General features: G+C 45.5%; 1 protein-coding gene across 1 annotated transcript in view; it reads right to left on the reverse strand.

The window, feature by feature from the left end:
- LOC104280356 (E3 ubiquitin-protein ligase HECW2-like) overlaps positions 1-10,277 on the reverse strand; it is a 28,518-nt gene extending 18,241 nt beyond the window's left edge. The window contains exons 1-7 of the mRNA XM_009877980.1: positions 10,137-10,277; positions 9,724-9,774; positions 9,119-9,253; positions 6,403-6,505; positions 5,354-5,450; positions 4,483-4,566; positions 3,054-3,163 (exon numbers count right to left, since the gene is read on the reverse strand). Of these exons, the coding sequence (XP_009876282.1) occupies positions 3,054-3,163; positions 4,483-4,566; positions 5,354-5,450; positions 6,403-6,505; positions 9,119-9,253; positions 9,724-9,774; positions 10,137-10,277 (721 nt within the window). The remainder of the gene's footprint in view (positions 1-3,053; positions 3,164-4,482; positions 4,567-5,353; positions 5,451-6,402; positions 6,506-9,118; positions 9,254-9,723; positions 9,775-10,136) is intronic.
- Positions 10,278-12,449: the final 2,172 nt, after the last annotated feature.

The following is a 12,449-nucleotide window of genomic DNA, read 5'->3' on the forward strand; positions in this document are numbered from 1 at the left end:
GTTTGGTCTGATCTGTTCTGAATGAGAGGGTCCCCTGCCTCTCTGGATAAATGACTTCAACTGATTTAATTGTAAGGCAGCGTGCCGCAGAGACAGTTAATCCCAGCCCTTTGGCGTTCATCTTCTCACCTCCAGTTCTAATAACACGGAATTCCTTCCCTGCACGGCTGCGTACACATCCCCCGCAAAAGACTCGGAGCACGTCCATCTAGACTCCTGTCTTTTAAGTGACAATCGGTTCCTTACGTGAGATCCCTCTCGGCTCCCTGCGTCAAACTACGCCGACAGAAACCCATGTTGCTGCTGCGGGCACAGGCACGGGAATGTCAACATTTCTGGCAGCGAGAGAGGGAGAACGTGTCCCTGTGCCGCCCGTGGGCAGAGGCCAGGGGAAAAGGGAGCAGCTCACCGAGCCGCAAAGCGCGCGGGGCCGCCCGAAAGGCGAGGAGCGCAGGCTGCAGAGGCGGCTGCTGCAAGGAGCTGCAGGGTCGGTCTCTCTCTGGAGATGAGAAGGAGAGAGATCGGTGTTAACACCAAACGCCGTTTATGGGGCTTCAGGAGACCTGCCTGACCAGAAAGATGCTTGCCACTTCTTCTTGGCTTAGGGGGACATGTGGGAGGAAGAGCAAGTGTTGGGGAAGCCTTAGAGCTCTGACAGGAGCGTGCAGGACCCCTCCGGAAAAACAAATCACGGTCCCTGACTAACCTGCAGCAGCCACCCTCTTTTACTGGCAGACCAAGGGTTTCTCATGGTACGCTCACCTGAACTCTCTGCAAAACTTCCAGGAGCTGTAAATTGCCTTCTAACGACCGGCATTTTCTCTCGACTTTATTTCCCTTTGGGTCAAAGTCAATATAAAAACACAACAAAAGCATACTTTAATCTTGACCCCTTAAGAAAGTTTCTGCCGAGAGATACCTCAGAAGGTAAATCTGGTAACATGTTACTTCACGGTTCAGAAATCAGCAGTACATTATTCTGTCAGCACATGACAAGTCCTCCTTGCAAATCAGATGCATGTGCCAAGAAATTCCTGGGCAATTACAGTGATTATTTCCGCCCTGGGAACAAAAGATGTTAATGGAAGCGCTAAAAACACCAGTGATGTGATAATCATATTTGGTTTTCAAAGAGGTTATCTGCTACAGCAGCTTCATGACTATTCATCTTTCCCAAAAGAGAAAGTACGACCGACTGTGACCGATCCGAACAACGGACCCTTAACACACAACCTCGTGCAGCGCAGCACAGCCAGCTCAGCTCACAAAAAACCCAGAGAGCCTCCACAGAAGCAATGGGCTATTTGCAATTTCTTATCCAAAAAGCCATTTGTACACAACACAAACACGCATACTCGCAGGCTGACAGGGGGATTCTATGGTCTCTCTCTATTTTTCTATGGGCTAGAGATTACAGTTATAAGGAGAGCAGGACTAAACGCATCGCTGCCCATCCTCTACTGTGTGCTGCTTCTCTGAGGAACAGATGAGACTATCACATGTTCAAGACAGGATGCGTTTTGAAATTACTTTGTTGGAGTGAAGCCCTGCCCAGCATGCTTTGGTGCATGCACCGGTAATGAATAAATTATGACTCTGAAAGCCAAAATTGGTTTTACTCGTAAAAGACTGTCAGGTCTGCAGCTGGAAATAAGATGCATGCATGCTGACTTCCTTCTTACTTTCTTCTCAAAGGGAAACAGCTTTATTGAAATTATGTATGTATCAAAAATAGCAATACATGTGAGTATTACATTTTACTGCTCTGCAGAATGCTGTAAAATCATTAAGGCCTTTGGACAGTTTCTTCAAATAGGTCCTACAGAGGTCCTACGTCCAGCAGTAGGAAAAGTTAGCACTCGGGCCACATTTATGAATGGTTATTAATCTGGTTTCTTGAAAAGGCGAAGCTTTTTATGATTGTGAACTGGGAAATGTCCCTAAAAAATCACAGTGTAACATTTTCTTATTGCCTGGAACTACTTAGAGTTGCTTATATCCCAAGTGTTGTTGATTTATCTATACTTTTGCTCTCAAGTTTGTTCAAATTCTCTTAAGCCTCTTCCTATTTACTGCAGCGATTTGATTTTACTTACCCATTATCTTCTTGAGAAAACTAGAACAGTGACATTTCCAAACTTCAAAGTGCTGTACTTGGCCTTCAGAGGTCAAAACTTGTCGTATTTGAAATAATTCAGCTCTGATCCACAACATAGTTTACGTATGAAATACCAACTTCATTGCACTCTGAAGTGCGCATTTCCAGACAGCTGTACTGTCCTATCTTTTGAGCTCGTGTTCAGGGACAACAATCTGGCATAACTTAAAATTGTCACTTAATGCTCCACTAACACTGGCAGCTTTAGATCTTGTATTTTTAACTCTCTAGGCATCAGGATCCTGGCATGAGCAGTCACTGAGTTGTTTCACATTAGCAAAAAACAAGTTTGCGTGTTTTACAAGTCAGAACAAAATCACAACCTCTGCAGTTGTAACACACTGATCTTTTCTACCAGCAAAATATCTTGTGAGCCCGAGGCAAAGGTTCAGGTTTGCCAGTCAAATGCAATCACACTTGTTGACTTTGCTCAAAATCAGGGCTAGATCTTCACTGTTGCTGGAGCAACAGGACTTGGATCTTCCGAAGGGAGGAAAGTCATTCCGGGCAGCATAACGTCAACTAAGGGCTGGGACCAGCTCTCTCGCAGTACCTTACCCACACTCCTGCGTAACAAAAGCGCTGCCACGACAAGCTCACCGACCTTGTGAAGGTGCTTCAGCTCACGCACCTCCACCCACCCAGAAGCTGAGAATCACAAAGGGGAAGGGGTTACAGTTTCCAAATAGCAGGGTCTTGGCTTTAGGCTGCCGTCAATGTCAATTGGGAAAGTAAAAAAAAAAAGAACAAACAATTTTCCTCTCATTTTTGTTCTCCCAGCACCTGGGAGGGCAGCAGGAGCCGCCAGTGACTTTTCTGACGCGGAGCTGGTCCTCAGCGAGCACGAGGAAGGGTTTCGCGCAGTCCCTGGGGAGGCTCCGTCGCAGCAACTTACCCGGGGAGTTCTGAGGGGAAGACACGGGCGAGCCTCGCGGGGACTGGCAATAGCTAGGATGAAGTAAGGCATGTGGCGGCACGTACGACATGATCTCCTCCTCAAACAAGCTGGGCAAGAAAGGAGCAAATAAGAAGTAACACTTTTATTTGAGTGAACAGCATTCTTCGCTCTCCAGGAATAAAGCTCTAGTTACAAACCAGCTTTCTTTGGCAATGTCTTGCCTACTCCCATTATGCACACTTAGAGTGCTACAAAATATTGCGGTTCCCTCAGTCAGATCTTGAAAGTACTGGAAAGCAGTAATTACTACTTTGGTAGGAAATCACTACAAATAATGTGATTTTTTTCCCCTCCTTTTTTTATTTAATGGTTATTTTCTGGCAGGTTTTTACATTCATGACACACACTCTTTTCCTCCAAGGTACACTTTGATGCAGAAAATGTGATAAGATATAAACCGCTATTTCAATCTTGGATTAAAAGTTAAAATGATGATTCATGCAATCTTTGTTGAAAAACAAATAGCTGAAGCCAGATTTTTCTGTGTGAAATCTGTGCCATCTCCATGCGTTATATATCACAACAAAAATCTTAAAAGGATTTTTTTAAGATGTGGTATTTTTAAAAAAGCTTCAGCATGGCCTTAACATGAGATATTTTTTTTATAACTGTAATTAATTCAGAGACTTAGGGACCAGAAAGGATTATCATTACACAACCTGACCTCAAAATACTACTACTAACGCCTATTCTCTTTCAGTAGGTTCCTGAGTTTCCTGATGCACCTTTACAAGGGATTAGAACACAACATCAAGAAACAAGGGTGTAACTCTAGCAAAAAATCTGCCCGAGTTTTTGACTTAACTGCTTAAATGAAAAATAGTAAAGCAGCAGCTTCTCGTTCCTTGGCCTCTGTAACAGCATTTCCTTTATTAAAGGGGACAATGCTCGACAGCACAGCGAAGAGGCAGCGAGACGTCAAGAAATAACGCATCTCGAGCATGAACGATCGCAGACACGGACTTCCCAAGCCACAGAACTAACCAGACGCATTCTTAGAGCAGTCAAAGGCCCTTTCCTGCAAAGCCCCCTGAACTGGACCACCGATGTGAGCATCAGCAGGCCGACACAAGGCCATATGGGGCAGACTCACACCAACTACAGAGCTCTCGCTCTCGCCCTTCCTCCGAGAGAGGATCCCGTTCCAACCTTCCTAGGCAAAAACGTGGCCTCCAACTTCCACCTAGACCCTGACCGTGATGAAAATAAAAGAAATGCAAATAAATCTGCCCCTCGAGTTGTAGCTCCCCCAGTTTCGAGCCCAAGTACCCAAGGGGAGATGCCGCGGTCACCGAATCGGCGCAAGGTCCTGGGCAGCTGCCGCCACGGCGCGTGCCACGGGTGCACGGAAAGCAGCAGCACCTACCTGAGTAACATGACAAGGTCTGCATCGCTGGATAAACGCACCAACCCCGGCGTTCCCTCCGTCCGGATGAACTGGATCTTCTCCCTGGGTAAGCAAGTAAAAAAAGAAGACTTAAAAAATATCTTTTGCAAATAAGGCACCAATGTACGCTACAGCAACAAGAAAAACTTTGGGGTATATCAGAAAAACCTCTGGGTTATGCTTCTGTATTTCAGAAACCTTTTTTTTTTGCCCCTGCCACAGCATGTCCACGTCAGGAACAATCAAAAAGCCAGTTTGTTCTCAGAGGAACGACTCTCCCGTTGTCCTCATCTCTACGACGCTCAGGTTGCCTCAAGTAGCGCAGCCAGTCAACCAGTAAAAAACCCCAAAAATCCTTCAAGTTCACGCGAGCTGTGTCCTGAGGCTGAGCCCTGCGGGAGGACACTGCTCCTCTGAAAGTGAACTGTTTAAAGGGAAACTGTGTCTTTTCGGAACCTCTGTCCAAACGCAAGCCCTGCGGTACACGGCACACTTGGGATTTTAAAAGCAGAGTTTTTGTATCACTCCACATTTAAAGAGATCTTCCGGAAAAGCTGCTGTATTATTTTCTTCCCACCATCTCACCCAAGCACACACCCTTCTCCTCCCAGACCCAGTTCAGTCACTATTATTTGGCAGTAACACATTACCTCTGTTCTCCTAAACCTTACTTCAGGGAGTTACACAGAAATACAGCAAAGAACTGTTTCCTGCAGCTTTATGAAAGTGCTTGAACAGGCCAAAAGTTTACAACCTGTTGTGCTCCACTGCTAATTTTAATGAAAGAAGCTAATTCTAATTAGCCTTTCGGTACTGAAACGGGGACTGCAAACTTCACCGATTTTATTACCTGAGTGAATGATTCCTGGTAAGATCTGGTTGACGCTCTTGCAGGATTTCGAAGATATTGGGCTGCCGCAAAAATGCGACAATCTTGTCATTGTAAGCTGAAAACAACAAAAACATCACGCTGAGACAAGGAGATACGAAAAGCTCCCTCTGAGTTTTGAAAGCTAACGTCAGCAGACTTCATCCCCACAGTTTTAAGTTTAGCAGGACTGCGTTCATCCCTTTTCATGTAACACTTTTTCATGATTCTACTGTCATTGAGGGAAGAGGTGACTCCGAACCAAAACTCCCATTGTGACACATCCTTCCCACTGTTAACAGCTCTAATTCTGTTGGCAATTTCTGTTACATTTCAGCACTCACACTCTCAGCTGAGGTCAAACTAGAATATTCATTGCTAGAATAAAATTGCAGGGACCTGCGCTGAAATCCACTTTCTAACATGGAACAGGCACTGGAAACGCCCGTATCAGACCCTCACTAACTGCTGAGCCCGCAGCGTGCACACATCGTGTCCACGGCGAGGGCGAGGATTTAAATTAGCCGAGATTTCCAAGTAAACAGGCCACAGTACAAAGAGCCAGTTCCAGCCAATCGGATTAATTTATCTTGATTTAGCACACTGTGACAGCTGTTAGGTTCAATAAGCTAAATTCCGTTGGCGGAACAGAAGTCAGTAACTTGTGTGTGTCTGTAACCGAGAACAGAAGTTAAGCTAATGCCTAATCCCAAGATGATTAACGGTTTCTGGAATCCTGCCAAAACAGACGCGCAGAAATCGCACAAAAATCGCTGGGAATACGCGGAGTCCAGTTAGGACACAACTCGGCTGCAACTCTTCCTGGTAGCTCGGAAGGCAGAAGACTGACCCCGGGTATTTGGCTCTGCGCAGGCGCTTGGCAGCGTTATTCCTCCAGGTCGCAACTGAACACCTGGGAAACGCTGACGGACAGAAGGAATCAGAGCTTCCACCCAGCCCAACCGAAGGGAAAGCGCAGCAAGGGCAGCCTGACAGGACGCACACGCGGTCAGGGAGGACTCCCAACATACCCACGGGAACCATGTCCTGGTACTGAGCTCTGCTGACGGTATTAAACGTGCTGGACGGTCTCGGCAAAACGGGTGGTCCGGAATGACGGGAGTCCTCTCCGACCTGAGAACGTGCAAAGAACCATCATGAGTGCTTCTACGCCAGCACGTGTAAAAGCGACAACTCACATGGCTGAAAACCAAGTGTGGAAATGCTTTGCTTGGTCACGGTCCCCAGTGACTGCTGGGGCAGGATCAGCCGTGTTGTACATCGGTTAGTAGTAAAACATTTTATTTAGTATACTGTACCCACCACTCTGAAGAATCAAAACTGACTGAAAGTTCATCACTACTTTTAAGTAACAGTCCTGTTCTGAAAAGGGACTAAACAAATCTCAAACTGGGATTTCCTCTTAGGGTCTTTTGTACTTGTTTTGTGCGGACGTCTTTATCCCTATCAAAGGTTCTGAAAATCAAATTCTGCTGCTTCCGCAGAACCTCCATTATCTCTGTGCATGAGTGGCGTTTCCCCGAATTTGAATTAGAAACAGGTTTCTGGCTGAAGCAGGAGGTTAAAGGAGTTCACATACAGGCAAGACACACAAGTACAAAACTATCCTACCTTCAGTAAAACTGTTCTGAATTTTTCATATTCGCCTTATGGGACTAAAAAGGGTTGCACGAGAACATTTTTTAGGGTAGAATCACAACACAAAATCGTTCCTGGTAGCATCTATGATGTCAGGGCAACTCCTGCAGTTTTCCAGGTGCTGACACTTCAGCCATTTCCACAGTGTCTCTATTTTGTATTTCATCTATATAAACCATTTTGCCCTATCTTGTTTTCACCTTGTTGGACCTTTACATTTACCTCTCATTTCCTCTGCCTACATGTGACAGTTTGAGTTTTAACCACACTTCCAAGCTTCAAAGATCTCCAAAACATCTATCTGCAAAAGACCACATAATTATAAAGGTGGGGTTTTGTCCGGGTTGTTGTTCTGTTTTTAAATCCAGTCTCTGAAATCATGAAAAGCAAAAGTCATGAGATGTTTCCTAAGATCTTCGTGCTCTCTGACAATACTCTCAGAAAAATGAAGAATTGTTTCCTGTAGGCACTGTGCTGGGAAAGGAATGCCATTATTATTAGCTCCAGCCCCATGCTGCAGTTCAGCTTGAGCTAGAAAGGCATTCCTTACACCAGCTAATGTTTGCTTTAAAGCCTCTCTCTGTAAAAATTGGGTTAGCAGCTTCCAAACATCAAGTTTGTGGCAAGGCAAATCCAAGGAAAGTATTTTGAGAATCTTTTTCATTAAGCATTCAGCGTTTGCAGTAACGTACAGCCTCTTGAAGCGGTGGTTTAAAAATAGGCGAAACAGCTGCAAATACGCAATACTTAAGTCACCAGCACCGAGGAAAAAGCAGTCTTCAGATTCATATGCACACATATAAATGGGCATCACCATCATTACATTGTTAATCCCAGAACGGGAATACTGCGTCGCTGCGTTACGTTTGGGACTCCTACCTGGACTCAGGCTTCTATCGAATTCAAGTTACACCTGTGGCAGTATCAAAGGAATCCTTCCAAAATTACAAGTAGGTATGTGGTTCACGTCTCTGGATGGAGTGGGAAACTTTCACTCGTCATCAGCACTGTGTACACGCAACCCACACGATGGTTCCCCGCAGGATAAACTACATTTATTTTGCTGTATTGAGAACGTGAGCAGCACGGCTGACATTAATCTAAGTGCAGAGAGCCTCTGCACCTTGCTTAAAGAAAAGCAATTTCAGAGTGTATTTGCTAAAGTTAAGAAAAAAAACATTATTTCTGCTCTGCTATAAATCAATCACCGCAGCAACACTTGCTTTACCCTAGTGAAGATCTAAACCGCTATATGAAGACGATTCACGCCTGCTGTGAAGCAGACCTCTGGCAGAACCTTGTGTGCCACAAGGCTGAGCTATAAAAAGGATAAATCCGAGCATTTCTCTCGCCATCCTAAATTCCTGGCGTGGAAAGCCCATCGCCTGAACAGACGACTTAGCGCCAACAGCACAGAGGTTAAACAAAGTACAGCAGAGGACTAAGTCACTGTACACACACTTGCTCACAAGTAAGAAAAAGTTACACCAATAACGTAGAGACTGCTGGTGAAAGTGGGCCGTGGTGACTTATCAGCAAAGTTGTGTTTTCCACGTATTTCTGTTCAGAAAGTAGAGACAAAATACGTATGCAAATGCATAAAGCAGTCTGACCGACCGACAGGTGGTAAGAGGCTTTTCTAACACTTATTTGGAAAGCTGCACAGCTAGAGGTATATATTTGTGCACATGGAACTGTACGCACGGTTACACCTGCACTTTTCCCCCCCCTCCTATTTGCAGGGATATCAACACACTCAGCAGACAGTAAGTCAGACGATACGTATTTTGACAGCAAAAGACAGGATACAGATACTGGTGATGTGTGACCAGATGCTCTCCTGTGGTTAAATGGGGTTACTGCAAATTAAAAGTAAGAGAAACTCACATCTGCTATTTTTTCTCTCCAAAATTATACTTTTCGAAAGCAACCGTGGCTAGCAAACACAGTAAACTTTAGGGATGGGCAATGTACGCTTCCAGAAGAATCTCGCTCATCACAACACAGAACTGCGAAGGGAATGAATGTGGAAGAGGATGATCCCGAAAACCCGGCGGTTGCCGAGGAGAAGGGGCAGATCCAACCCACCTCACCAGCGCTGTGGCTGCGCTGCCTCGTCAAGTGCTGCCGATGGACCAGCGCGCTTGTGGGGCTGCTGCTCTGCAAGGGGAGCCGGGGGTCGATGAACGTGGTAGTGCGGGAATTGTGGTCAACAAAGAAAGCCTAGAGAAGAAGGAAGAGGAAAGAATTTATAGCCAATACTTCTTCTTTGTTAACACGTGTGAGGTGAACATCTATCCAGGATCTAGGTTTCTCGTGAGGCTTTGGGGAATTTTCCCCACGTTACTGAGGTTTGCATCTCCCTTCAGCAGAAGAGGGAAAACAGTCTTCTGTCTCACCAAAGGGATGAATTCTTTAATGCCTTACTTCATTCATGTCTATAAAGCCCTTCGAAATTCTCATCCGACAAGCATCAGAAGTAGGAAGCTTTATTAGGATTGTTGAGAAGGCTTAAATGTTTAATGTAAGTAAACCCTGGTGTATTCTCCCTTTCATTTCCAGCAGCTAAAAAGATGTCAGAAGGTAGCAAAACCATTCCCTTTTGTGAGCTATTCACTGCACAACGACGAACACCACGGGTGGACGCATGTCAAGTGTATGATTGCATCCTGTGATGAACTGTGATTACGGGCCATCAGGCGTTTTCGCCATCCTCCCGATACAACTATTCCAAGTTTGTTCACCTTTAAAAAAGAGACAAAAAAAACACCAACAAAAAAAACCCCAACCCAACCCAAAAGAAAGGTTAGTTAGGGATACAAAGATGATGGCAACAAAAACATTCAAACCAGGTACTGGCCAGTCAGTTGTTTGTCAAAATCAAGGTCATGGGAGCACATCCTGGAATATAAAAACCTCCTACAATTCTGGGCAATTTGAACCAAAAAGGTTTCTAAAGCCCTGAAATTTAAACTTCTCCCAGTGCTAGGGTTGCGCCTGGAAACCAGCACTCTTCGATTTCAACACGCTTCGCTTTTTTTAGCTGCAGTGCTGGAAACATGTGGAAGCGGCAAGAAAAGATCCTGGTTTTGAGCAGGAGCGTTACCGGAAAGCGGCAGCTGGTTTGAGGCACCAAAGAATCTGGACCAGCAGAGAGGTGGCTGGGGACCACGGGGGCCGTTTCTGTGTTTGGATACCAGTGAGGTACTTTGACCACGGTTTCATAAACAATTTTGTCCTGCTGCATCAGCAATAGGAAAAAATAAAAACACAAACCCACCCTAAAGGCGTTCTCATGTTTCCCCATCCTGACCACTCGCTCGCCCTTCCTGCCTTGCGTCGGCGCAAGTGTTTGTGTAGCCACACAGTGAACCCAGCTGGGGAGCTGCTAAAATTGCTCTTTTTTTGTCCCTCTCACCTCAGTCAGCCCACCAGGGACAAGTCAAGAGCAGAACTGGCTCTTCTGGTGGCAACACTAGCTTATAATGTTCAAGAAATCATTGTTTCAGACCGCTTGGTATAGCCGGCCCAGAGAAAACGCAATTCTTCTGCCTGCTGCGAAGGGCAGGCAGGCGAACCAGTGTGTGTCATGCTAGAGAGCAACTAAATACCATTATGGCTTGTGGTGGGACAAAGCGTTTCTGCTTCCATTTCCCAAGGAAGGAGAAGCACATGGAGGGACTCAGAGCTGCAAAACCTCAGGAATACTCCAGAAGAGAGCAGCAAGGCTCCTACAGCCCCAACAGCAATCGCCCGTACCTGTAACCTGTGCCTACCAGCAAGGAATCGCATCACCTGAACAGCGCGGCTGAACTCTGTGGCTGCTCATCGGACATAGTTACAAATGGCAGGAAGGGAAACTCACTGCTCCACAGTTCGAAAGCTATGAATTGCTTTCAATAAATCCAAGCCTAACTGCAACGCTTGAGCAGGACTTGCTCACCTTGACAAACAGTGATGCCACCTGCAGCGCAGATATACAGATTAGAGAACACAAAACCAGTGGGGAAGCACAACGAAAGCCATGTTGAAATTTCAGGTTTGGGACGGGAAAAGGCTGAAAATTTTGCTCCTGACTGATAGGTTTCTTTACTTACAGGCAAGTGGTTGGTATAGTTGTTTTGTTTTCAATGTTCCTTTATCTACTATCTTATCTAATCTGGTCTAGGTCTAATTAGAAGATGCAAAGGACTTTTGTCAAAGTAGAGGTTGATTTTATTAAGTCAACATTGTACTGTAAAATCCCTTAGGAAAAAAAAGGTACTGATTCGATATAGAAGAAAATACTACCTACAGCTGAGCTACAGCTGAGTTTTCTGAGTTAATGCAGTAATGTAATATTGCATGTAGTGGGGTCTTCAGGATTACCTTTAAATAAACAACTCAGTTTAAACAGTAACTTAAGACAATCATGTCTTATCAAATATAAATGTTTGCAGACCAGCTAGTAGCAGTCTACCTTAAAATAAAGCATAAATTACTACTTTGAAGCTTCGGTGAAGATAATCATTGGAGCTTCAAGGCTTTGGGCTAATTTGGAGATTGGCACACAGCTCAAAATACAGCGTGGCTCACAGACTGCCTTCAAAAAAATTCCTCTCATAGCTCCTGCCTAGCTATAATCCATGAATCTACGATGCTTGAGGAGCCTCACACAAGATGGGTAGTACCAGAACTACATTTAGCCCATTAAACACGGAGAGCTAACCAAGTTATCTTTCCAACCAAAACCTACCAAGCTTGCTAAAAACACCTCTTCTTCCTACTGGACAAACTAGTTATCAATTACAATGGATTATTTCACTGCAGAAAGAAAAAAACAAATCATACAAATAATACAAATCCTACAGTAGCTCCCTGTGAATGGCACATCTTGCAGAGATCTGTTTAAAAAAAGATACCAACACGCAGTCGCACGTATCACACAAACGCACCCGGGTGCTCACAGGCATCAAACCTGCGTGTACACAGCCGTGCGCAGCGACGCAGCACCTCCGAGTGACCACACCGAGTCCAGCTCAGGGACCCAGCTCGCCTACACCACGCCACCCCCTTTCCCAGCACTCGGCAACCGACCAAGATTCATCCGTAACGCCAACCAGAAACCACAGCCCGGTTACACCAGACCTTGGAGGGAGAACTGCGTGCCAGGTTTTCTCTTCGGGAGGGGACAGGTGGAGGTGGCAAAGAGGAGCGGAACTGGGCAGCTCTGGAGGGAGTTCAGGGAGAGGCAGTGCCCAGCTGACCTTGGCAGACAGCCTGAGAAGAAGACAAGCAACCCAGACCACATGGACACCGGGGAGTAAAAACCCTACTGCTCAGCATTGCTTGGAACAATCATTGTGCCTTGCGAGTCAGAGCACCAAGCCTCTTACTGTGATATACTTGGAAAAATAAAGGAAAACCTCATCTCAGCAGG

Source organism: Apaloderma vittatum, unplaced genomic scaffold (assembly GCF_000703405.1).
Source record: "Apaloderma vittatum isolate BGI_N311 unplaced genomic scaffold, ASM70340v1 scaffold5311, whole genome shotgun sequence".
NCBI lineage: Eukaryota > Metazoa > Chordata > Aves > Trogoniformes > Trogonidae > Apaloderma > Apaloderma vittatum.